At 49.0% G+C, this 25794-nt stretch overlaps 2 protein-coding genes across 5 annotated transcripts in view; both read left to right on the plus strand.

Moving 5' to 3' along the window:
* ALDH1A3 (aldehyde dehydrogenase 1 family member A3) overlaps positions 1 to 12568 on the plus strand; it is a 36950-nt gene extending 24382 nt beyond the window's left edge. The window contains exons 10-13 of the mRNA XM_045795385.2: positions 2634 to 2798; positions 3956 to 4113; positions 4940 to 5014; positions 10691 to 12568. Coding sequence (XP_045651341.1) covers positions 2634 to 2798; positions 3956 to 4113; positions 4940 to 5014; positions 10691 to 10763 — 471 coding nt within the window. The 3' untranslated portion in view covers positions 10764 to 12568. The remainder of the gene's footprint in view (positions 1 to 2633; positions 2799 to 3955; positions 4114 to 4939; positions 5015 to 10690) is intronic.
* A 2333-nt stretch (positions 12569 to 14901) lies between these two features.
* LRRK1 (leucine rich repeat kinase 1) overlaps positions 14902 to 25794 on the plus strand; it is a 120976-nt gene continuing 110083 nt past the window's right edge. For 2 of the 4 annotated variants that reach the window (XM_087856714.1, XM_045795383.2), the window contains exons 1-2: positions 14903 to 15357; positions 20358 to 20571. In XM_087856714.1, the coding sequence (XP_087712840.1) occupies positions 20475 to 20571 (97 nt within the window). In that variant the 5' untranslated portion in view covers positions 14903 to 15357; positions 20358 to 20474. Of the gene's footprint in view, positions 15358 to 15517; positions 15712 to 20357; positions 20572 to 25794 lie in introns of those variants that run through there. The other 2 variants (XM_087856716.1, XM_087856715.1) reach the window with 2 other exon arrangements.

The raw sequence follows: 25794 nt of genomic DNA on the forward strand, positions 1-25794 counted from the left end.
CCACCAGCTGACATTTCTTGGGGGATTATTAGATCGAAACGGTGTGTTCACATGGACTCATCAGGAAGAGTGGAGTCTGGATATGCAGACTTTCCATGGGGACCCCGCACTGACTCCAGGACAGACAGGTAGAGAATGGTCATAGCCACTCAGGACCTATATTTGGTGAAGTCCTACAGTCTTTCTTGGCCTCCGGGGAGGAAGGGCAGTCTTGGAACGTTTAACCCAAGACTTGATTCACCCAGAGAGAAGTTGAGAGAACCTTGAGATATTACGAGAATCATTGGCGTTGTCTGAACTACTTTTTCAGGTGGGAGTACATTCACAGGGCTTAAAACCTAGAGCACATAGAAAGGTCAGGCAAGAAAAGACTTTCTTCCTTCCTCCCCCCTCCATTCATAGGCCTGGTTCTTTACCTGCCCTCCGTGGGCATCCCACGGTCTTAGTTTCTCATGTATCCCTCCAGAACTTCTTTATGGGTATATAAGCACATATGAACATGTAGTCTCATTTCCCCTGTTTTTACCCAACAGATTACTATATCTATCCTGTTTTGCACCTTGATTTTTGTGCCCTGGTAAGAAACTTGGAAGAGCTTTCTATGCTAGTCATGAGAACCTGCCTCATTCTTTTTCATATGTACATAAAGTTTGGCTGTACGAATTCACCAGAATTCAAATAACATGTTCTGATAAACATGTGGGTGTATGCAGTTGTGTGCAATGTCGCAGAGTACGTCATTTTGCACACATGCAAGGAAATCAGTGGGACACAGTCCTCAAGTGGGATCGCTGAGTGGAAGCGCATCTGTAATTTCTATAAGCATTGCCAGATTCCCTTCCAAGAGGATCAACCAACCCGTGTTCCTACCAGATGAGCTTGTGTGTTTCTCCAGCCATATGACAGAACATGGATTTTGCCCATCTGATGAGATACCATCAGAAATGGTATCTCACTTGGTTTTCATATGCACGTATGTCTTATGATGACTAAGGCAGAACATCTTATCACGTTTAAAAGCCGTGGGTAGTATCTTGCCTATCAACTGCGCATGTGCTCTGCGTATTTTTCTCTTGTATTACTGGTCATTTTTCTCACACTTCCAAGAACTCTTGAAACACGAGGGAGATTAGCTCCAGTTCTATGATATGACTTGTCAGGTTTTCTCCAGTTTGTGCTTTTGCCTTTGACTTTGCTTATATGAGGGCTTTGCCTTTTTCTTTACAACATACTCAAATTTATCAATCTTTTCTTTTTGGCATCCGGATTTCACTTCATAGACTATCAACACCCCATGTGTAGAGAGGCTTTTTCCTACGTGAGAGAATTTGAAAACTTCCATTTTTCATGGTTAAATTTTTGATCTGTTTGGAATTTATGCTGGTGCAAGGTGTGAGGTACAGATCCAACTTGGAATTTCCCCACTGGATCCACACTTCAGGAGATGACTGGTCCAGTGACTTGTATGGTTTGTGCCTACCGGTTCTGAGAAAGCCAGCCTGCCCCTCAGGAACAGACAGGCATCCAGAAACACCATTGGGTTTGCTTGTTTGTTTGTTTTTAATGTAAAGTCATTTTAATGAAACCAGTTTTTCTATCTGAAAAGCTCAGCTATAGCAAACCTATCAAAACTCCTCTCTCTCTCTCAGCCAAAGGGAAGGGACTAGCAACAGGGTCATGGTGAAGAACAGGGAAACCATGGATTCAGGAAGAAGGACCACTGGGTTTGGGGAGAGCACTTCTTCCCTTGAGCACAGTCTCCCCAAAAGGGTGCCCTTTGACAGCTAGTTGAGTGCCTTGTCTATAAGCAGAGTGTTAGGTAGGGGGCACAGGGTGCACTCTGGCTCAGGAGATCCCTAGACAAGATGGCAGAAGGCAGAGGCTTCCTGATGAGTTTGCTCCTCACCAGTAAGCAGAAGCCCATCCATCTCACCTTCAGGATCACACCACTCTATTTCCAGGGCTGCTGGGTAAGGTGATCAGCTTTCCTTCTCCCTTCTCCTCTGCACCATGGACGGACAATTCCAGTAATTGTTACCCTCATCCGTGGTGCCCTGTGAGAAGGGAGGAGGGTTTCCACATAACCTGCATGGCACTCAGCTAGATCGGAAGTTCAAATAAGCAAAGAAGACTTTTTTAGCATAAGCATATCCCAAATAATGAAAGACTTTTTTAGCATAAGCATATCCCAAACATTACTTGGGATATGCTTATGCTAAAAAAGTCTTTCATTGTCTTTCAAAAATGCAAATTTAACTGAGTGTCCTGTAGTTTTATTTGCTAAATCTGGCAACCCTCTTAGGATGCAAAGAGTTGGGAGAGCAAAGAATGTGGCCACTTCAAATCTTGTTTCATTTACGGATTTGCTTAACAGCACGGAAGAGGTCTGTGGTATGAATAGACCGTACTGCTGGAGAGGATGAGGAGAGCTTATCTGCCCATCTCTCCCCTGCTCCAAAGAGCCTAGATTTGTGCATTGAGGAATATTTGCATACAAGGCACATCTGTCCCATGAATTATGACTTGGCAAGAACACTTAGGGGCGGGTCAGCTGAAATGGGAAAGGCCATTGGACCCATAAGATGGCGGCCGCCGTCCAAAGGAATCCAAGCTGTACTTCTTGTGTTTTGCAGATTGACCAAAAGCAGTTCGACAAGATCCTCGATCTGATTGAGAGTGGGAAGAAGGAAGGAGCCAAGCTGGAATGTGGGGGTTTGGCCATGGAAGACAGGGGGCTCTTCATCAAACCCACGGTCTTCTCAGAAGTTACTGACACCATGCGCATTGCCAAAGAGGAGGTACTGGGGGCTGCAGGAAAAGCTTCGTCCCAAGGGGACTTTTGTGGGGCGTGGGGGGTGAGAGGAGTAGGGTTTACAAACAGAAGTCTTCTCTAGGGCTCAGGGATCCCAGAAGTCTTTGTGAGGGGAGTGTTTTCCTTTCTCCTGTGGCCTTCTTCCTCTCCTTTGGGGTCCTGAGAGAAGCCATCTTGCCTACCTGCCTTTGGGAATCCCAAGCACTGTATAGCAGGTGCAGAGTTTGTCCTAACCCCCCCCACTTTCACGCATCTCTGGGGAGCGAAGTCCCTCTCCTGTCTTCAAACACATCCTCGGGGGAGCCCATCGTGGAGGGTTCTTGCCACCTGTGGGTTATACCAGTGGATTCATGGCCCAAAGGTGCCTTCAGCTCCTCTAGACTGAACTAAAAAGACAAGCATGTTCATTCAAAGAACACATCATAGCTGGAATTCTCTTTGAAGTTTTCCATCATGAGCGTCCTTGACAATGATGGAAATTGAGGAGATCCCCATAAGCGTGGGATTCTAACTTTGTCTTTCAGTCCCACCATTAATCCAGATGGGCACTGGTTCCCGCCTAAGGTCCTGGGTGATTGGACCCTGGGATGTGGTCTTTTGGGATGCAAGAGAAAGTGACTCACTGCTGAGGGCTTCCTGTGTGGGTATTTTATAGACTTTCTCCTGGAGATTTTTATGGGATCTTTATTTACATAGCAAGGAACAGTGTCTCCCTGGGAGTTATTAGGGAGACATTTTACAGTGTCCTCGTTGATGGAAAACGTACCACCAAGAGGTCGGGGCACACAGTCCTATAGCTGTGCCCTACCAACACCCTCCACAATGACTTTAAAGGAAAAACTCGCAAACTTTTGTCTTCTGTGCACGTCAGTGGGCTGGGGCTTCTCAGAAGCCCTGATGACAATAAGCGACAGAAGCCTGAAACATACTTTCAGTGGGTATTTTAAGTTGGGGGTGTAATCGTCATCCTTCCTTTCAGATGTCAACCGTCCAGTAGCTCAAAAGGTCTCTGGAGGTTCTTTTTCTCGACCATCCTTCCTCACGCGTGTGAGCACTCTGAGTAAAATGAAGGCAATGCTTGCTCAGAGCATATGCGCTTCGCTTGGACGTGGCTCTCACAGCCGTTCTTGCAATCTTTCATAGATCTTTGGACCGGTGCAGCCAATACTGAAGTTCAAAAATATCGAAGAAGTGATAAAAAGGGCAAATAGCCTTGAATACGGACTCACGGCAGCTGTGTTCACAAAAAACCTGGACAAAGCACTAAAACTGGCGTCTGCGTTGGAGTCTGGAACTGTCTGGTGAGTAGCGGACGCGTGTGTTTCAGCTCTCCGGAGTCACTGGCTTGCCAGCTTTGTGGCCCTTCTGTGGACAGACAGCTTCTAGTCATACGTTCTGTGCCAAGCGCTGTCTTAGAGCTTTGCTCCATCCTCATGACCGCCTCTGAGCTGGGCACCATCACCGTCTCTGTTTTACAGAGAAGAAAATCGAGACACAGAGAGACTGGGTATTCTGCCCAGGGTCACACAGCTAGTATGTGGCAGAGCACTGGCCCCTCCCTACTGGTGCCCCAGCTCCTGACCACCGTGTTGTGTGGCCCCTTGGACCCCACTCCCTCCACCTCTATTTTTTATTCTAACTCTAAAAGCAGGGCATGGTCTTGTTCAAAGTGTGGACTGAAGTCCCTGCCTCGCCAGCCCTCCTGCAGAGGACATTGTCCTCACTGGAAAGATGATAACACTGGTAAATATAAACCGGGGCTCAGAGAGCTGAGTAGCAAGCCCAGAATCCTCAGAGCCAGGAAGCAGGAGAGCTTTGAGGTCAGGTCTGGCATTGCAAAGCTGAATCTTATTCCCCGATGCCACAGTTTCCCTCTCCTTTCTTCTCGCCTTGACATTCCCTTCCTATCCCAGCGAAAAACTTTAGACTTAGGAATATTCAAATTTTAGCTCCTGGTGGGAAGAATGAGAAGGCAGAAGTTGAAAACGCACTGTTCCCATGATTAAAACTTCGACAAAGAGTCGTTCTGTAGGCAACGGTCTGCTTCAAGTCCCTGAGAGCCGGGACACCCATGACCCAGGTCGGTCTTCCCCGGGTAATCGTGATCGTCTTTCGTTCTTCCTCTAGGATCAACTGCTATAATGCCATCTACGCACAGGCTCCATTTGGTGGCTTTAAAATGTCAGGAAATGGCAGAGAACTGTAAGTATCTGTTACCACACACCTGCCAGCAGGTGAATGAAACACACGCTAGACTCGCAGGGTGGTGAGGGCTTGCGCTCCGGTCCACTGACCTTGCCCTGTGCTCCTGCGTGTCAGGCCGGATCGGCCATGTCAGGAAGGCTGGTGGCCCTTTTCCCTCTGGGACTGCAGTGGACCCCTCTCAGCCTCTGTCTCCCTCCTGTCTTCCCACTTCTGCTGTCCTCCACCCTCATCCTTGTGCCGCGCTCCTTCCGGCCCCAGGACCAACCTCTAGCCTCAGCCTCCATGTCCTCCCCGGCACCCACCACACGGGGAGATGTTCAGCAGACACTTGGCATAGGCTCCCCGCAGGAGGACAGGGGCAGAACTGGAAAAGTGCACGTTTTGCCAGACTCACGCAAACCCCAGCCCTCAGCAAGGAAAATAGGCTCTCTCCCAGGTCGGGCTCTGGCCCTGTCTGCCCCATGAGCAGAGGCTCCACGGACAGACTCAGGGCTACTCTGACTCCTTCTCGGTGCCTCTTCGGGAGACATACTGCCATGTCCTCCGTGGCTCCACGAAATTCACCACATACTCCTAAAGCGATCCTTAATGTCTGTCTTGCCCGCTGGGAAGATGAAGTCCATAGGCATAGACTCATGGACAGGCCTGCTTGTGTCTGGCCCAAGATAAAAGGTCCAGGCACAGAGCTGGACAGAGCGTTCTGGGAGTGGATACACTGTGGTCTCCAGCTGGACCATGCCTTCACTCCCACGTCCTTCTTGGTGGTGCTTGCGGTTTTATTAGCCTTTGTGGACAAACAGCTTGTAGGATCCATCTTCCCAGGGGGACCATCTGTGACAACATGCAGGGCTGCTCCTGGAACATCTCAAAGGGCTCCAAGCTCTTACTCTTGATTAAACAGTTTGTGTTATTTATACACAAACGCATTACCTCGTACTTGTTTGCACATCTTCCAGTAGGAACACTCAGATGCTTCCCCTCGGCTTGGGCCTCAGTGGGGGCCTTTGGGCAGCTCCCCTTCCAGAGTCTTCATTAGGATGTTATGAGAGAAGGGGGCTGGCTTCCCTCCCTGAACAAATGCTTTTGACCCATCTCCATGGAACTGGGGTCCCTTCCCCCATCTCTGTCTTTCTTTCTAATCCATTCCTGAGTCATGGCAAATATGCCAGAAACATCCGAACATCTGAGTAGAATATGTCCATTGGCGTCCCTCTAATTCCTCTGACTCGTTTCCCCTTCAAGGAACCTCAGTAAATTCTCGGCCATGAAAACCCTTTGCAGAAATCGTGTTTCGTCCCCAGATGGCTTTGTTTGTGTTCTGTTCTGTGAGCCTCTGCTTCATTTTCTTTTCACATCCTCCTGCTTGAGAGGGACGTGAGGCCTGGGCTGGGGTCACGTGGGGCCCTGTCGGGGCCCCCCAACAGCCACGGTACTGGTGACCACTGACTCCGCCAGGCTCTGTACGGACTTTGCCCGTGATCATTCATGCCACGCTCACAAGAGTCCGCGAGATGGTGTCTTACTTTGTTCTGCTTGCTGTAACAGAATACCTCAGATGGGGTGGCTCAAACAAGAGACCCCAATTCCTCACAATTCTGGAAGCTGGAAGCCTGAGATCAACGTGCCAGCAAATTTGGGGTCTGGCGAGGGCTCCCCTCCTAGTTCATAGATAGCTGTCTTCTCACTGTGTCCTCAGATGGTGGAAGGGGTGAGGGAGCTCTCTAGGGTCTCCTTTATAAGGACACTTACCCTACTCATGAGGGCTTCCCACTCTCCTAACCTAACCACTTCCCAAAGGCCCCAGCTCCCAGTACCTTCACATTGGGCGTTAGGACTTCAGTGTGTGAATTTTAAGTGGACACAAACATCTGGTCCATTGTAGATGGCGGCTACTACTGCTAACTACCCTTGTTTCTGGGTGAGGAAACCCAGGGATGCCGGGGAGGTTCCGTGCCTTTCCTGGGTCACAGTGCTAGTAAGTGACAGAGGCGGGGTTGGACCCTTGGACCCACCACACCACAACCCCTTGCTCAACGGGGGTGTCACGTCCGTAAGCCACGTGGACTGAAGCCAGCCGGGGCATACATGATCATTTGTCTCCTCTGATCAGCTGCCTTCAACCAGTCCAGTCATGACGGCTGAGGGGGACCCAGAATCCCACGCAGTCCTCCTCCCAGAGACCAGACACAGCTTCCTGCTGCAGCAAGAATTTTGGGCCCCAAGCAGATGGCCTTGGGTGACGAAGCTTCAGGAAGCGTGTGCAGGGCCTGCCTGGTGGTGTGTACACCGCCTGACTGCTAGGGTGTACTAACTCACACTGCCTGTGGCTTATTGCGTTCCTCACCTGTGTCATTTCTGTCTCCCATCTCCCCCCAAGCTCTGACTGCCCTTCCAGTGCCTCAGCACCCCCCTGCCTGGCGCAGAGCACAGCCCGGGTCTCATCCCCACAGCCGGGACTTTTCTCAATGTGTTTTTTTGACCCTTGGCATATATCTTCCCAAGGCTTTTGATAAAGCACTTTAACATACTTCCCAAGGAGCCTGGAAACTGACTTGAAAACCAATTTCCATTTTCACTGGTCTCTGATTAATGTCTTCATGTCGTATCCAGTTCTCTTTTTGTACGCCGGAGCACGGTGAGGGGGATTCCGTGGTTTTCCCCAGCCCGGCCGCCTGGACGGGGCTGGCTCTCTGCCGCCCACCCACAAGTCCCTCCGGGGATCTGTTCCTGTGCGTTTCTCTTCCTCCTGGGCACTTTTCCGGCTGGTTTTGCAGTCACAGCAACAACAAACAACAACAAAAATCCACACAGTCGAGACGTGTGGAGAGCTAGGCCTCCGTCCACGGATCCTCAATCCCGTTTGTTAGAGATCATCACCGCTCCATCACTCATTTTGTTCATTTGTTCACTTAGCCAATATTTAATGAGCACCTTTAGGGCACGTGCTGAGTTCTGAGGCCAGAGCAGTGATCACACCTCCCCCTTCCAACATTCTGGTGAGGTCAATAGGAGAAGTGCTGGGCTCACGGAGGGCCTTGAGCGCGGAGACCATCACGACTAGGCCAGAAATGCGTTAGGAGATGCCACAGTGGGTGGTGAAGGAGCAGCCAGAACTTGAACTTTGGTAGTGATCGCAGGAATAGGAAGAGTAGGGTGATTCGTGTCCTTTATCTTACAGGAATGGTGTAAGACTGGACTTGATTCGTTAATGGGCTAATTCGTCGAATATGCTTTCATCATTTGGTTAACTTTTCTTTACGAAGTTGATAAATCATTAACTACTTTGAATTTTTTTTTAAAGATTTTATTTATTTATTCGACAGAGAGAGAGAGACAGCCAGCAAGAGAGGGAGCACAAGCAGGGGGAGTGGGAGAGGAAGAAGCAGGCTCATAGCGGAGGAGCCTGATGTGGGGCTTGATCCCATAACGCCGGGATCACGCCCTGAGCCGAAGGCAGACGCTTAACCGCTGTGCCACCCAGGCGCCTCTACTTTGAATTTTTAACAACGCAACACTAGATGTTCACTTTTAGAATTTACTGTGCGTTTTCTTTGCATATACTGGATGTACGTAGGTGCATTCTTTTCTGTTTTCAAATGAAATGAGAGCAAACTACTTTTTGGTCTTGAGAATGGGCTTTGGATATCCCACCATTCTTTTTATTAAGGGTCTCCCATGATGGACTTCTGTGTTATTTCCAAGGGCTTTTGCTATTACAAACCATGGTGGTGTTCTTCCGTGTGCATAAATCTTCATGCACTTGTGGGAGATTGTTTTCAGAATACATTCCTAAAATTGGGTGATCTGCCACATGAAACATGAGCTCCTGCTCTTTTGGTTTGCCATTTAATTGTGAGGGTGTTGAGCATAGTTTTCACACTTACTAGTAATCTAGATTTGTTTTTCTGTGAACTGACTATTCATGCCCCTTGTTGATTTTTCCATTTGATTGTTTGCGGGGGTTTTCAATTGGTTTTTAAGAGCTCTTTGTATATGAAGGAAAACAGCACCGTTTCTCACACACAGCTGTGAATGTAATTTTTTTCTAGTTTGTCATTTGTTTTGGGGGGCTTTTGAAATGGATTTTCTGCTCTACAAAAGTTGGATTGCCCATTCGGCATATGGCTTTTATATTTCGTGTTATGTTTAGAAGAGATTACAAAACACTTCACGGGTTCTTGAACTATTTTTTTAGGGAACTACCCCAAAAAAATCTCAATGACATATTAATTAAAAAATAATATTAATACTTTCTATCCTTTATTTTTTACCTGTACATAGAAGGTGCTCTGTAATAAATCACCAACCATCATAATGACAAGGAGGTGATGGCATGGCCATTTTAAAGATCATGAGTTGGGGGCTTAGAGAAGGTCAAAGCCAATGGTTCTCCAGCTCGAGCTGTATCAGAATCCTCTGGCTTGTTAAAACACAGATTTCTAGGCCCCACTTCAGGACGTGTACTAGTTTTTTATTGCTACAATAAATTGTCACAAAATGTGTGCTTTAAACAACAGAAATGTATTATCTTATACAGTTCTGTAGGCTAAAAATCTGACATCTCACTGAGTTGAAGTCAAGGCGTGCACAGGGCTAGGGCTACATTCCTTTCTGGGGACTCTGGGGAGAGAATATGTTTCCTTGCCTTTTCCAGCTTCTAGAGGCTTCCCACATTCCTTGGCTGGTGGCCCCTTCCTCTATGCTCAAAGGCAACACTGTCGCAGCTCTCTGAACCTGCTTCTGTAGGCTAATTTCCCTCTGATGCTCTTCTTCTGCCTCCCTTTTGCCCTCTTAAGGATCCTGGTGATACATCGGGCCCACCCAGATAATCCAGAATAACCCTGTATTTTCCAGCCAGTTAATTGGCAACCTTAATCCCATCTGCAACCTTAATCCCCCTTTGCCGGGTAACCTAACACCAGTTCGGAGGATTGACATATGGTCACCTTGACATGGGGGCATTATTCTGTCAACCCCAGTATATCAGGGACAGGGTAGGAGGCCTGAGAATCTGCATTTTGAGCAAGTTCTGAGGTGTCGCTGAGGCTTTGAGACCATACTTTGAGAACCACGGAGCGAAGGGTCACCAGGGCTCTGCAAGACTTAAATGAAGGACATACACCAAAGAGGCAAACTCAAAGGTTATGGTCCCGCTTGTGTCCAGTCTGTGCTCATATCTGCTCCCCTCGCTGCTCTGGGCTGGCCTTACTCCTCCTACAGCTGGTCGCCAGCTGCAGGCTCTGAGGTCGACTGCAGGCCCTCCATGTCCCTGTTCCTTGTGGATCTTCTGGCCACATCCCCAGCTCCCCTCCTTGTTCATTGATGGGGGCCCTCTCCTCGCCGTACTCCCCACGCAGGGAATCCACCTCTTTTATTTTTTTTCCATCCCTTTCATTCGTTAAAGGCAAACACTTTGTCCTTCTGAATATTTCCAAAGCATCACACACCAAAACACTTGATATGTAACCTGAAGTTCTACCTCCAGTTACTTAAACGTCCTAATGGTGTGACAGTCCTGGCTATCCCCCTATGAGGTCATCGCATTCTGATTTTTGGTGCCGACTCCAAACTGCCCAACAGAGTACTTGACCAATCGGGCGTTAGAACACAGTGGCAACAGAATGGCGAGGTGACACACCCCATTTTATATTCTCCTCTTTTCTGTGATCGCAGTGGTGAATATGCACTGGCTGAATACACGGAAGTGAAAACTGTCACCATCAAACTCGATGACAAGAGCCCCTGAAGGAGAGGCGGGCTCCTTCCTCAAACATTTGACAGCTGAATGTGGCCGATCGAACTTTGCCGAAGAAAAACTGCATTTCCCGTCTTCCCGGGTTACTTTGTTCTGGAGACTTTAAATCTACTGGATCTGAATGATTTCAACTCTCCTCTCACACTCCTGTTTCATTGACCGATGTTGTGTATGTGGAATCGCCGTCCTGCCCAGGGATGGAGCTAGGGCCATTTCCGTTTGTCCCTTTCAACCAGGTCCCCCGGGGACAGTGATGAGGCTCAGGGCGTGACCAACAGGAAGTGGTATTTGAAGTATCCAGAGGTCACTTAAAAATGTTCTGTCAACTCTGACTCCAGTAAGAACTTGGAAACACTCCCGGCTTGTTCTGCAAACAGGGCCCTGCACCTGTGGCTTCCTCGGGGTTACCTGCCCACAGAACAAGCCCCTCCTACCAGTTAGTGGGAAAGAAACAGGACTAAGTTCAAAACAAAATAAAAATAGGATTGGGAGGATCCAACGTGGGGAGCTTTGGGGAGGCAAGTACCATGGAAAGGTACTGAAGGTCTTGGGTGTGAAAGGACGTGGGTCTTCAAGGACTGCCTCTTGGCATGGACCATGGGACTCGGCTTAAAACCAAATCTCCTTTCGGAATATGACCGAATCAATGCCCAACATGCTTATCTAAAACTATGTCACGGTCTACCTTATCCAAGGCACTTTCTTAGGCAGAGAACATCGCTAGCGTTACCACCGCTGCTGAGGACCCAGTGCTCTGACACGAGGACAGTATAGCAACCGCTTTTTACAAATCAGAGCCGTAATTTGCTTTTACAAATTCTGAATTTCTACCACTTGCATTAATGGTGTACGATCCAGCCTATGTAGCTCTCTTTGTCTCCAGTTTGGTTATCTATTTTAGATTAGCAAAACATATACAACTGGAAAGGCTGTTGTCTTAATACAGCCTGGTTTTTTTTTTAAGTCCTATTTTGATATTAATGATTAATTAACAAATAACACCCAGACTCCATGGAAGAACTGGGTCTCCTACTAAAGTGGCCTGAGTACTGCACTAACATGTTGTGAATTTTTCTTTTCCTCTTTGTATGTGCAAATGCTGTGCAATCCCAAGTTTCAAAGTGTTCCCGGATCACTTTTAAAAAACAGAACCAAACGTAATTGCATTATTTGGATACTTTCACTGTTACTGACTAGTTGTTTTTCTGATGGTGCTTATAGTTGGGAATTAAATCATGTTTGAGAATCAAATTGGGGAGGAGGGCAATAATAAAATAAAAGTCAAAACCAGTGTATGGATGAAAGAAAGTCCTATATGGAATGGGGTTGTCATTCTTGTCACAAATAGGCAATATGCAATTCACCTTCTCTACATCAGTTAACACTTATCACTTAAACTGTCAGCAATTTGCTAAGTCAGGAGTTGACTTCATACACTGAATTTTCAGGATTTTTTCTCAAGCAACTCTAGACACTAACCTGATAGTAATACATTAGAGGGTTCTTATTCTCTCATTGTACAATAATGCCTTTAATATGAAATGCTACATTATTTATGATTGGTATAGTTAATGTATCTTTTTATAGTTGTAAGTAAACAGAGGTGGTATATTTAACCTTCTGTAATATACTGTATTTAGAAATGGAAATCTATATAGTATTAGATTTCACTCCTTTTAAGGTTTACTCCTGTGGTATGGTTTCAAAAAAATCTATTGGCCTGGGAATTCTGACCCCAACTACAGATTGTGTCTGACAGTGCAACAATGATAAAATAAAATCAGATACTTGACAAACATTATGTTTTTTCATTTAAGGACCAAACTCGTTTTAATTCTGTGGCTGACCTTTCTCTTTCTCAGAGCTCCTGTACCAAATGGCTTGTCATAAAGCAATATCGATAGCTTAAGATTCAAATTCCATTTGCTCAGTCGATCAGGTCTCGCACTTAGCCTGAGCATGAAACCCACTCGCATGGGTTTTCGGGTTGAGCTGGCAGGGAGCGCGGCCTCAAAGGCTCTGCATCTTAGCTGGTGAAGCATATGCTGTCACCTGAGCTGTCCGAGTGTCCTTCTACTAGTGAGCAGGTGAGTCTGGAAAGTGGAGGGAAGGACTGCACAGGGGTTTAGGGAAAATACTGCATCCTGCTACTCTGTGCACATGTCTCCGTTTTTGTCACGAGGATCTAGGTGTTTGGGTGTAACCTACCTTACGTTTCTAAGAAGCCTCCATCGCCAAGTCGTGAGCTGACACTGAGGTTGGCTCAAGAGCATCCCTTGTACTTGGTTAGGTCCATCAGGTTACACCTGTGTATTTGATGTTGCTCACCCAAGATCCCTTTGGCTTTGGGGTGGCAAGGTGCCACCTTTGAAGAGAACACTTAAGAGAGGCTTGGATCAGATCTCTCAATGTATGCACCTATGTATGTACTAACTTATTTAGAAAACTTTTCATTTCTCAATCTAAATGTGAGCAGAACATTCTAAGAAAATTGTTAACTCTCTGAAGGGAACCATTCTGGGGACACAGACTGGCTGTCATGTGTGTGCATGTGCACACGTGCTCTTGTGTGTTTGTGGGGGGGGCACAGGAGGTGGGCCCATTCTCTAAAAGTGGATCTTTTGGAATGCCCTAGCTTCTCCTGATAGCAGACAAAGAATTTTTACTGTCCTTGCTCCTAGCATGTATCTGACTTGAGCTTGAACGTGGATGATAAGGGATTTTTTATAAAGTGTCCAGGGAAGAGTGTCTGAGGAAACTGAGTTCCCAGCTGAAGAAATGACTAGAAGGCCTCAGGGGTGGGGTGGCAGGGTAGCAATCGGCCACTAGGCCTTCAGAAGGCAGAAATGTTAGGTTGAGGAGGAAGCGTCCAGTTGATTCCACCTTAGGAGGGGTCATTCCAACATGAGAACCCAGGTAGACAGAGCAAAGGCTAGAGGACCATGGGTCAGCGGGGGGCAAGAAACAGCAGGAAGAGATCTTAACTGACCTGTAATAACTTCCCCGTGCAAACCTGTGACTAACTCATGCCTAATGAATAGAGTTAGATGCTGGCATGTAAGCAGCTGAAAACAGCCGAGTGGGCTGTTCCCTAACCTATTCCCAAGCTCATTTAAAAGCGAAGCTGAGTTGCCCCAGAGGCCTTGGCCATGGGAGCTCCACTGTCCTCCAGGGCACTGGGCGTGCTCTCCCTCACGGTGCCGCTAGATGGCGCGGCCGCGCTCGGTGAAGGCGCAGCACCGCGATTGCGGGGCTCACTCAGCACTGCGACGCCACGCCCTGCAAATTATTAGGGACTTTTCGGTAGCAATCACACCGCTGCCTTTTGGGTGCTGGAATTAGGACCGAAGTATTGAGGACAGGATTGCAAAACTGCACCCACCCTTTTGCAAGGGCGTTCCGTGGCAGGAGAGCTGGAGGCCTCTTGAGAGCAAAGCAAGCTGCCCGGTGGTGCCCTTGCCAAGGGGCCCCTGCTCAGAGTGCCCGCGAGGTGGTGCGGGGCTCGTGCGGGGACCCTGCGTCTGCCGGGCCTTTGTGAAATGGCAGTGAGGGTGGTGGGGATTTGTCTCCGTCTTGCGCTAAATCCTGGGAATATTCCAGTCGTAACATGACATGAGAAGAGTCTAGGGCGCGGGTCCTGCTGGGCTGCAGAACCGTCTGCTTTTTTCTGAGCAGGCTTCTCTTTCTGGGGAGCCAAATCGGATGGCTGCCCGCGGCATGGACGTGCGTCTCTATGATCTGCCTTCGGATAATGGCCTCAGTGGTGTGATGAACATACTTACATTAAGTCGAAACATAATAAATTGCCAACATTCCACCCTGTCTTATCTACTCCGCCGCCCAAAACACCCCACAATTTAAAATGATTCACCAAATAATGACATCTTTGCATATATATATATATATATATATCCATAATTAAATAAATTCATGTGGCGGGAGGGGCACAGTTTGCAAAATATGAAAGTTTTAAAAATATCTATTTCTATACTGCCCTATATGGAATTGTTCATAAATGAATATTCCCTGCCTTTTAAACATTTACTGCGAGTCTACGCCTAATGCAAGTCAGCGGTTAATCGTTGGATTTTGCCCCCGAGCAGAGCCCAGGGACAGTGAGAGCTGGGCTGAGCTGAGAACCGACCAATCTTGTCGCTGCGCCTGCCCCGCGAGGAGAGAGCAGGGTACCCAAACCTGGAGGAGACCTCGCGCTACAACGGCTCGCGGGCCCCATCGTCTCCAGGGCAGGAGCGGTGCATCTGGGCACCTCCGGGAAACTGTGGCGGGCCACCACAGGGACCCCCCGCCCCGTGCCCTTCGCGGGCCCGAGCAGCAGCGGCCGACCCTCGCCTTGCCCGCTCTCCGCGCCGCCCGCCCCGCCGCCCGGCCGCCCGCCCGCGGGCCGCAGGATTGAGGAAGTGCGTCTGGGCCCGGCCCGGCCCCGGCGCGCGCGGCCGAAGGCGCAGGGGGCGGAGGGCAGGGGGACGGCCAGGCCCCCGCCCGCCGGCGTCCGCCCCGCCCGACCCCGCGCGCCCAGCCCCGCGTCCCCGGCGCCCCGGGCCCTGCCCCGCCGCCGCCGCCGCAGGTAAGCGCCCGTCCGGGGGCCTGGCTGCCTCCCGCGGCGTCTCGGGGAGCCCCAGGCCCCCGCAGCCCAGGCCCGCGCTCCGGGCGGCCGCGTGCTCCGCCCAGGTGGCCCTTGCCCGGGGGCGGGGGGACACCGGGGGCGCGGGCGACCCCCGTCTCGCGGCCCCGCGGCCTCCCCGGCCCGCGGAGTCGGGGAGGGAGCGGGGCCCCGGAGGGCCACCCTGAAACCCCGCGCAGGCGGCGGGTGGGGCCGGTGTAGCAGGGGCAAAAAAACAAAAGTCGGGAAGATACACCAGGGCGTCTACAGGTTTCCCTCAGCTCGGCGCCGGCTGAGTGTGAGCGCGCCAGTGTGCGGGTGAGTGTGAGTGCGTGTGTGCCCGGGAGGCACTGCCCGGGATCTCTGGCCGCCGGGGCGGGGGGGGGGGGAACTGCTTCTGCGGGGTCGCCGAGCGTGCCTGCACCCCCCACCCCCTCACCCCTGCACCCCCGGAACGCCTGGGCCGGGCTTCTGCCCACTGCCCGCGGCTCTGGCCAGGTCCCGGTAAAACCCGCCATCTCTGCCACCTTGCCTGGAAGGGGTGCAGAGATGAGTGAGGTCCGCGACGGGGCAAGGAGGGGAGCCTGGGAAGGCTGGAGGCCGGAGGGAGATGGTGAGGGAGATGGTGAGGGAGAATGTGGGGACCTCTGGGCCGCCCAGCCTGTCCCTGCACAGTTGGAGGCCAGGAAGTTTTCTCCCCAAACACATCAGCAGGAGTCAGAGAGGTAGAGAAAACAGGAGCCTGCGGTTAAGTTTTTGGCAAGGCTCTCTCTGAATACATTCTTTTTAGAGTTTGCCAGCCACTCAACGTTGTAACAGAGTACCCAGACCTTAAAGGGACTAGAATAGGCACGATTTTGGAAAACGTTAACATTAAATGCCTTGTCATATGACTAATTATTTTTGCTCCTGTCCCCGAAGAATAAAAAAATGAAGTTAAAAACCTACAAACCTCACACCTGACTTGTCCCTAAAGGAGGTATTGGGGTCAGCCAAACGTTCTCTCCCCCAAGCTTCCACATCTCAGGGAATAGGCCCATAGTCAACTCAGTTGCTCAGTTGCTGGGAATTTTCCTCTATGCCATACCCTTATTCCTTGAATTCAGTCTGTTAGCAAGTTCTTTTGGGCTTACCTGTGTGTCTGGGTCCAAGCCCTTCTTTCTCACAGTCTCCATCCTAGTCCAAGGTACGAGCATCCATTTCCGGTATGATTACAATCCTCCTCTCTCCAATTGTTTGACAGCCAAAGGGATTTTTTTTTAATAGGTAAATCAGAATGTGTCAGTCCTCTGCTTAGAACCCTGCAATAATTTCTCCTTGTGATTGGCATGGAATCCAGGACATCTCCTTCCCTCAGTTGATCCGGAATCCAGTATCATCAGCCACCTGGCCATTGCCCAGGCCAGCCCACCCCACATACCCCCCAGCCATCCTGGCCCGTCTCCCTCTCCAGCACGTGGTCTCTGCAGTGTTGACCCCTGATTCTTCACACGGCCAGCCACCCTCCTCTAAGCCCAGCCTCTTTCTCACATCCCTCGCTCACTGTCCTTCTGGAATCTCCACTGGTATTATGGTCCCTCTGCATGTATTTGCTCTCTCCTTTAATTGCCTGACAGTCTCGACTGGAGCTCCAGGGTCAGAGACCATTCCTAGGCACCGGCATTGCTCACTGCTCTATCATCACTCCCAGAACTGTCTAAGAGGTGCCCAGGACACACTGGCACAGGGATCGAATGGCTAATGGACAGTCTTAACTTGTTTGTGGTTTCAGACTCATGAAGGGGCTTCTGTTCCCAAACCCTTGGGTGTTCATCTGGGATTGAGACCTACACATTTCTCTGGTCTGCAACTTCTCGATATTCTGATGTCCATGAATCCATTACACACATTTTGTAGACAAGCCAGAAACTGATCAGGGGAGGCTAGTAATGCCAGAGGGATATGGAGGACTATGGACCAACCATCTCTACTGTGCTTTTCATTCAAAAAATTACTGGATAATATGAGCGTTGCTAACATGCTTCATTTGCAAACGTCTTCCACCTCTTTGGTACTGGCAATCCTTTACGAGCCTCCTGAAAAGAGCAGGTCCTGGGTCTCCTATATTTCTCCTCTGTCAGAAACTTGGTAGCAAGCAGTTACCTAACTGCCTTCTCCAGCAGCTGTAAGTTTCATGAACTCAGGGGATTCACTCCTCATAGAAAGGGCCCAATAAAAACATTTGCCGAATGAATGTCAGGTTCCCCTTTTTTCTTTTTTAATTAAGTATTCAGGTTTATTCATTTAATGCAGGTATAAAGAGTTGGCAAATGAAAAATTGGTGAGGTTTAAAAGGTATTAAAATAATTGTGACAGAAAACCTCTTGGAGCCCTCTTAAGGCTGTATACACCATAATGAAAACATGACATGTAACTTACAACCATGATTTGCTGCATTGGTCTGAACCCAAAAGAAGCAGGAAGAAGCAAAGATCCGTTTGAGGGCAAAGATTAAGCAAAAGTTGAGTTACCTCATTTTAAAACTTCTACCTTAGAGGCTAAGCCAACATACAAATTACAATTGAAAAACTGTTCCAGTCGTAAAATCCTCCATCAGTAAAGAGATTTTCAAAAGGAAACTGAAAATAAAAAGGGGAACAAAATGTGCTGGGCAAGGGTTGGCCTAAAATATTTTAAAGATTTTTTTTTTTTTTACTTAAAAGCATTCTATGGTAAGACAGTTCTGTTTTCAGAAGGAACATCTACTAGCATTTGGATTTTTTTAAGGTGTCGTTGGGTGAATGTGGTAGCTGATTTTCAGAGGTGTTTGAAAGCAGATGGCCACCGTGCTCCTTGGTTTCTGAACGTGACTGTAGGATTTGGAGCCTCTAGTTTAAAACAGAGATGGTTTTGCTGCTGCTCCGTGTTCTTGTCTCAAGTTGGTTTTCCTAACCAGGTTTTACAATTAGGAAAGCTTTGATGGTCTCCTAAATTCTGTCCAGATTGATCATTCCTCCTTGGATTTTTTCAGGCTCCCAAACTCCAAGCACCGGTTTTTCTATGTGTGGTTTGCTGAAACCTCTCATCTTCAGTTCAGAAAGGTGGCGGGTTATAATGGACATGGCCTCTGGGGGAGGGGTTTCCTAGCTCCTTGACCTCCCCCTGCCTGTAGGAGTACAGCCCAGCTGGGCCTGATTTCCAGCATCTAAGATGAAAAAGCTCCAGTGCTCTCCCAGCTTGATTCTGTAGCTTGCTCAGTGCCCACACTGTTCAGGGCACTGGGGAGACAGTGTGTCTGCCCTTCAGCATTGATACTCTGAGCTTGTTAATCAGACGGTCTCCCTGCTAGTACCGTAGGTGAGAACCCCCTCTGGCCCTGTTGTAGAAAATGACTGCGGAAAATTTACCTTATTTAAAATCACACAGCAACCCTGTGAGGTCTCCTGGGCGAGGGGGTGTATGTCTATTTTTAACAGATGGGAAAACTGAGACACACGTAAATTTCAGCTTGAGGTCGCACTGCTGACATGTGACAGAGTCAGTCCAAGCCTTTGATGTCCAGACTGTGCTTTTTTCCTTTCCATATTGTCTTGGGCATGATTTACAGGACCTTGATTTTTTTTTTTTTTTTGACTACGCTCTATCACTCTCCATTTTAGTTATCTGTCTCAGAGGGTAGTTGCTCATGACCCTGTACTTACGTATAGTAAAGGCTCTATGCAAACACTAATAGAAACACATGACTTCCACAAAGTAATCCCTTCCCATTGTGCGATTTATCCCGCGCCAGACCTAAGCTGGACCTGGCTCTTGCCCTCAAGGCAGTTCTGGAAGTTAATCGTCATAGCAGGATAGACACCTGTGTTGGGGGACCCCCCCCCCACCCCAGGCTCGATGGGAGCCCAGCATAAGAGAGCAACACCCTGGTTCAGCAGTTATCACAGCCTTGTTAGTTGGGGAGATAAATCTTAATCTAACTGAGAGTTTCTCCAGATAATTGGAACTGTTTGGGCCGGATAATTCTCTGTTGTGGGTGGCTGCTCTGTGTATCGTAGGATGTTCAGTAATGAACCTGACCTCTATCTGCTAGATGCCTCTAACACCCCAGACCCCAAGTTGTGACAACCAAAAATGCCTTCAGCCATGGCCAGATGTCCCCAGGCAGGCAGAATGTGTGGGGCTCCTTTCGGTTTTCCCCCAGGGCTCAGACGGACTTGTCTTCATAACCAATACCAATGCCTTCCAGACCCCTTCTCTTCGAAGTCGAAGTCGTTGCTTGCTTGCCTCTTGGTGATTATATGCTTGCCTCTGGGCTTCGGCAAGAGTTCCTTTTGGGCAAAGGGAAGGCCTTGTATTGTGATTGGTTGTTAAGTGTGTCTGCCCCACCCTAACTTGGAGTGTGAGCCTCTAAAAACAGAAACCTCATTTAGTTGTTTTGGTGTCGCTGGGCAATTGACCACGCTTATGTGTTGATCGAACAATGACTGAACCCTTTACCTGTGGGTGTCTGCAATTGTTGGGGTTTCTTCAAGATTGGTGTTTTTGCTTTTGTTTTAGAGAGACAGAGAGAAAGAGAGCACACTCGAGGAGGAGGGGCGGAGGGAGAGGAAAAGAGAGAATTTTAAGCAGGCTCCATATCCACCGCAGAGCCAAATGTGGGGCTCAATCTCACAACCCTGAGATCATGACCTGAGCCAAAGTCAAGAGTTCGACACTTAACTGACTGAGCCACCCAGGTGCCCTTTGAGACTGGTTTTTAAGTAGACATGATCCGTCGGGTGCAAGGTGGGGCGGGGAGAGCTCCTTCCTCCCCCTGCCCCCACCTGACTGGGTGTGGCCAGACAGATGGGATGTGAGGAGGAACGTTGCAAAGGAGAAGGATACCAAGGGGCAATATATAAATAGTAAATGTGTGCAGGGGTACAGGAAGGGACTTGACAATTAAGAAAAAAACTTTCTGATTTTATGCTATTTTTCACCACCAGGACGAGACAGCTTTCTGCTCAGCCATGACTGTGTCTGTGCCTTAGTCTATCCTCTGGCAGCGGGGGCGGCGGTGACCCCGGCCAGGCCTGACTTGGAGAGCAGCCACCCAAGAGCCGATGGCTGGCATGTCTCGGCGACCGCCCAGCATGTACTGGTGTGTGGGGCCAGAGGGCTCAGCTGTGTGTCCGGAACGTGCCATGGAGACCTGTAATGGTAAGAGCGGGGTTGGCCTGGCACGCGGGGCCTCACCTGCCGTTCGCGTCCTCTGGGGGGGTGGTCCAGAACAAGGGGTTTTCGACCAAAGGTTAAAAATGCCAACTACTGGTGAACGTCTCATTATAAAGTATATCTCGGGATTCTCGCTTAAAGTCTAAACATTGAGGGGCTGTTGGGACAAAATTTATTATGGAGTCAAAGGTCTTAAGAATCAGGGCATTACTTCCTGTTGGATAAGAAGGTTTTTTAAGGGGGATTTAGTTTTGTTTTCTTATGATAAAAATAATACATGTTTGTTAAAGAAAAATTGAAAAAATGAAAAAAAGAGAGAGAGAGAGAGAGAAGTAGGGGGGAAAAATTGCCAGTCCCACTGCCCTGAACACAAGCATTGCTAATAACTTGGTCTGTTCTCATCCAGTCTGCTTCTCTGGGCTTCAGGGATTTTATTTTAATTTCATAGTATGTACAGTTTAGTATCCTACTTTTTTCTCCTAACTTTGCCAGTCACCCAGCTCACACAATCTAGTAAAACATCATGTGGGGAACACTGTATACAACGATCGACCTAGTCCTTACTTCCCTGCGGGGTGTGTGGGAATATTCTGGTTGCTTCTAGTCACTGACTCTTACCAAAAGCATCCCATTCCCATCTTTTTCTACATGGTTTTGAGACTATTTCCATAAAATAGATTTATGGACGTGGGATAATTCGGTTTGAACGCTTTTAAGCCTCTTTCTTTGTATTGCCAGATTTCCGCTAGAGTTGTCCCACTTTTAACACTATTAACACAAGTTAAGAGGGTGGCATTGACCCTGTTGTTAACAATAAATATTTGTTAAGCCCTGAGTGCACACCAGGCACTGGATTCAGTGCTTTAGGAAATCATCTCATTTAATCCTCGCAACGACCTAGAAAATGGTCATTTATTCCCAGTTCATAGCTGAGGAACTTGAACGTAAGAGACGTATAGATACCCGGTGAAGGTCGACAATTTGTAAATGGCAGAACTGCTATTTGAACCCTGTCTTCACTCTAGAATTCTCGCCCGTAAAGTCTAGGCCATCGTGTGAGGTTTGAGAGGGCCCGTATGTTGGGTTTGAGAGGGCCGGGGTGTTTGCGCCGTCCATGAAGTTAGCGAGGCAGTGTTGTACCCGGCTCCCCAGACACTTTGTTCAGGAACTTGAGTGTCTCTCCCCATTGAAAATGCCCCAAAGCTAACTAAGGTGATGTTTCTGGAAGATTGCTTTGCACATAAATCAAATTATGAAATGGGAAAAGAATTTGTTTCTTGACATTGCCCAGCACTAAATGTACTCAGGACGTTAGACTTGCGTTTTTGGAAAAGTTACTTGTCTCTTAACAGACATATGTCTTTTTTCCGTAACTCGTTAGAAAGCCCTTGCCTCGTTAGCATGAGATCAAGGTGACCTGTGGTGGAACACGATATGCGAGTTTTGAATAGTGCTTCTACTTTCCAGTGTTTTCCAGCTCCTTTATTCCATCTGTCTTTCCTCTTAATGATCCTGAGGAATGAGGGTGGGGTGGCAATGTTGGGGCTTACGGGGTGGGTGACTGTGTCAGCTGAAAAAGCCCCAGAGGGGATCTGCCCCATCCCCTTCCTGGCCAAGAGTTGGTGATCTAAATTAGTAGGTCTCCCCCCTCACCCCCAGAAACACTGGGGGTGTCTAAACTACCAATGCCCAGGTACCCCCCACTAGATTCACTGGAGCAGCATTTTGGGGAGAAGGGCAGGCATGGGCATTTTAAAAAACTTTTCCACCCCCTTCCCATGACTCTAATGTGCAGGTGGGGCTGACAATCAACTGGTCTAAAATGTTTGGGTCCCGTAGAACAGAACTTCTAAAATTGCAATATATACTCGAGTACCCTGGGGATCTTGGTGAAATGCAGATTCTCACTGTGTAGGTCCGGGGGCACGGAGAGTCCGTGTTTCTGATAGGCTCCCAGGTCATGCTGATGTTCTGGTCTACCCACGGAGCTGCAAGCCTGAGATGATGCCTTTCTGAGGGGCCCAGGGATCCCCACTGAGTCTTCCAGATCCTAGGGACCTGGGCCAATGGACACTGAACAGACCTGGAACAGACCTGGAACCAGCCCTGCCTCCAGGCCTGAGACAGGACAGATAACTAGAAAATGTTCATATGCATTGGGAGGCCAAGCATTGACATGCCCCATTTTTTTTCCTTTCGAGATCTGTCTGGACTTTACCCTGCTCCTATAGTAGGTTCCCCACCAGGTTGGAAGAAGCAGGCTCAGAAATGTCTTTTCTGCTGCAGGGGCCTCTTTCCCCGGTGGAATCTCAGGACTTCCCACCACCCTGTTCTGAGTGAACCACAGAACACACACAAGGGTACAGGAGCCTATGGGAGTCATGCTGCCCCCACTGGGGGTTGGAGGGAGGGGGTCCCACAGGAGAGGTGATGCTGGGGGTTGGAGGGAGAGGGTCCCACAGAGGAGGTGATGCCTTGTGAATCCCTGATGCTGAGGAAGGTGTTTAAACCTCACATATAACCCTCACACATAAACAACGGAGTTGAGGAAGATAATAGGAACGTGGCCTGAAATGCACTGGAAAGTTCTGTCCTGAGGCTCAGCTTTACAGAAATTATATTCTCTATCAAGGAATTCTAAGAGTAACTAAGAGTAACTGAATTCTCATGAGGACTCCAGGACGAAGTGCAAATCTATGCCCATACTCCGAGAAGGGCAAGGTGCGGTAGATGGGAGCAGAGCAGCTGAGGGTGGGGATGAAACCTTTCAACACTCCTTTCCTGCTGGCAGTGGGCTGTTTATTTGGTGGCCATATATCAGGCCCCTCCTGGCCTCCTGCAGCCCCCCCCCCACATGCGCATACCCTGACAGCAGTGGAAGAATGAGGGCAGAGGAGGACCCGCCCTTCCTGCCTGTCTCCTCCACGGGAGAATGGCATCACCATGGGGACCTCCGCGGGACCTTGCAGGCACTGAGAATGTTCCATCTGTTACCTCTGGCTCTGGGTTAAGGAGCCACTACTAACTGCATGTTAGCTAGAGCAATGGACATTAGTGCTAATGACAACCCCCCTGCCCGCCCCCCCCGCAACATACCAGGTGGCCAAGGCCCAGGATGGCATGCTGTTGCCCTTGGCCAAAGCAAGTCACGTGGAGAGCCCAAAGGAAGAGCTCCATCCACGAGGAGGCCCTGGCCAGGCTGTGGATGCAGACAGAGGGGAAGGATTGGTGCCTGTCATTCCATCTGCCATGGTGGGAGTTGGTGGGCTTCAATCCTTTGAAAAATATAATGTATCGTATTTAGATATTATTGTTTATTTGTTCAAGCTGCCAGCACGAATTCCCACCTGGAGCCCATGTACCCATTAACAGCGGAGTTGCTTTGATGGGCAGTCGTGAGGGGTGGGAGTGGGGAATCCCACCTGCTGGCCTTCTTCACCTCGACCCCAAAGCTCTGCAGGCCCAATTTTAAAAACATCCCATGTTTGGATTGTATTTTCACAAAATACACATCTACACACCAAGACCACAGCCTGGGGGCAGGGGACATTCAGAGGGTGACACAGTCCCGTGGAGCTTACAGCCACTGCTCTTTGCTCATCTGTAGGGCTTATGTTTTCTGCACTGAGCATGTGTTCCTTTTTTTGTTTTGTTTTGTTTTGCATTACATTTGCAACCGGAAGAATAACACTGCAATTTATTTTTAAAAGTGTTGCCTCTTTAAATACTGATGTTTTGTGATTATGATCTAACTGGCACACCTCACTTTTAAGGCCAACGTTGCTCCGACTGGCCTCTTTCCTCCTTGTTTCTTTCTGGAACCAATGGAGGAATATTTGACCCCATGAGCCTGAAGGTGCACCCATCATCCAGGCTGTGTCCCCAGCAGATGAGCCAGATTTGTTCTGCTCACCTTCTCCCCAGACCTCCCGGGATCCCGGGGAGCCCTGCTTCCCACCCCATCCACCCACCGCACCCCAGGGAAGCTTAGCACACACCCAACTCCCAGCGCCACTCCCAGCGCCACTGAAGGAAAAGTGACTGCCAGAAAGCAAACTGATAAGACTCAAATTATAGTCAACGGTAAAGCAGCTCTCTCACTTTTAGAAGCGCTCTCTTGTTAAAAATGTTTGGAAGACCACATGCTTTGGAAACGACAAAGTTATTACTAGGCTTCCAAACATAGTTTAGAAAAAGATCCAGCCGTTAATGAAAATCAGAGAAGGACTTATGTTTTACTTTGGGGTTTGGGGTGATAACATTTTGTTTGTGTACGGAAGTGTCCTCGGTGTGTTTCTCGCGCCCATACCTGTTTTGATCGTATCACTCACCTTGTGCGTGCCTAGAATGGCTAGCCCTTCCAAAGCCCATGAGGGTGCGAGTTGCCGAGTGGGGCCAAGGGGTCTGTGAGTGCCTGTCCTGTGTTCGTGCGGCAGTCATGTCCCAGAAAGGCACATTGCAACCGTATCGGCACCGTCAGCAGTCAGCTGGCCCGTGGTGCAAGAGGAACGTTTAGAAAGCCTGGATGAGTGGAGAGCGTGAGTTGATGGAACGAGGGTCAGTGAGATACTGGGCTGGGGCTGCGGGGCATTCTGTGTGAACAAACACACCATGACACATTCTTCGGCGTCTGACACTCCTCAGAGTGGAAAAACCTGTCCTACGAGCTGAGGTGAGGCTCCCTAGAAAGTGGAAAGGTGAACAAACTTCTAGATAATTCAGGCCAAGAACTCTTGGCGAGTCTCTTCCGGAAGCTGAGGGGTGCTTGGGGAGACGTCACGTCACCGAGGGGGGCTCAGGTACCCACTGCTCTGTGAGCAGCCCTGACTTCAGCTGCCTGCCTCTCAGAGCACTGTCCTCCCCTGAACCAGCACGGACAGGAACATTCCAGAAGGTCTTCAAATCCCAGGTTTTTACTTAGCTACATTCAGTGTCCTTCTCTTTTTCTTTTCGCTTTTTTCAAATCTGTATCAAAAATAACTTCCCAAGAGCCAAGTGGTTTGCTCAAGTAGGGGCTCTTCTTGCCTTCCAGAAATAGAACTAGGAAATAGGCTGAAATAGGAAGTGCCCCTGGGGTGGGAGTGCGCTTTCTTGGAGGACGGCTGTAAGAAATCCTGCAGGGGACAGGTCCGCGTTGATGTGGGCCTCTCAGAGCGGAACTGCCAGCCCTCATCTCTAACCTGTTCCTGGAGCTGGTGTCCTGCTCTA

The sequence above is a fragment of the Ursus americanus genome, chromosome 28 (assembly GCF_024610735.1).
Source record: "Ursus americanus isolate L20-20 chromosome 28, mUrsAme1.1.p, whole genome shotgun sequence".
Classification (NCBI taxonomy): Eukaryota; Metazoa; Chordata; class Mammalia; order Carnivora; family Ursidae; genus Ursus; species Ursus americanus.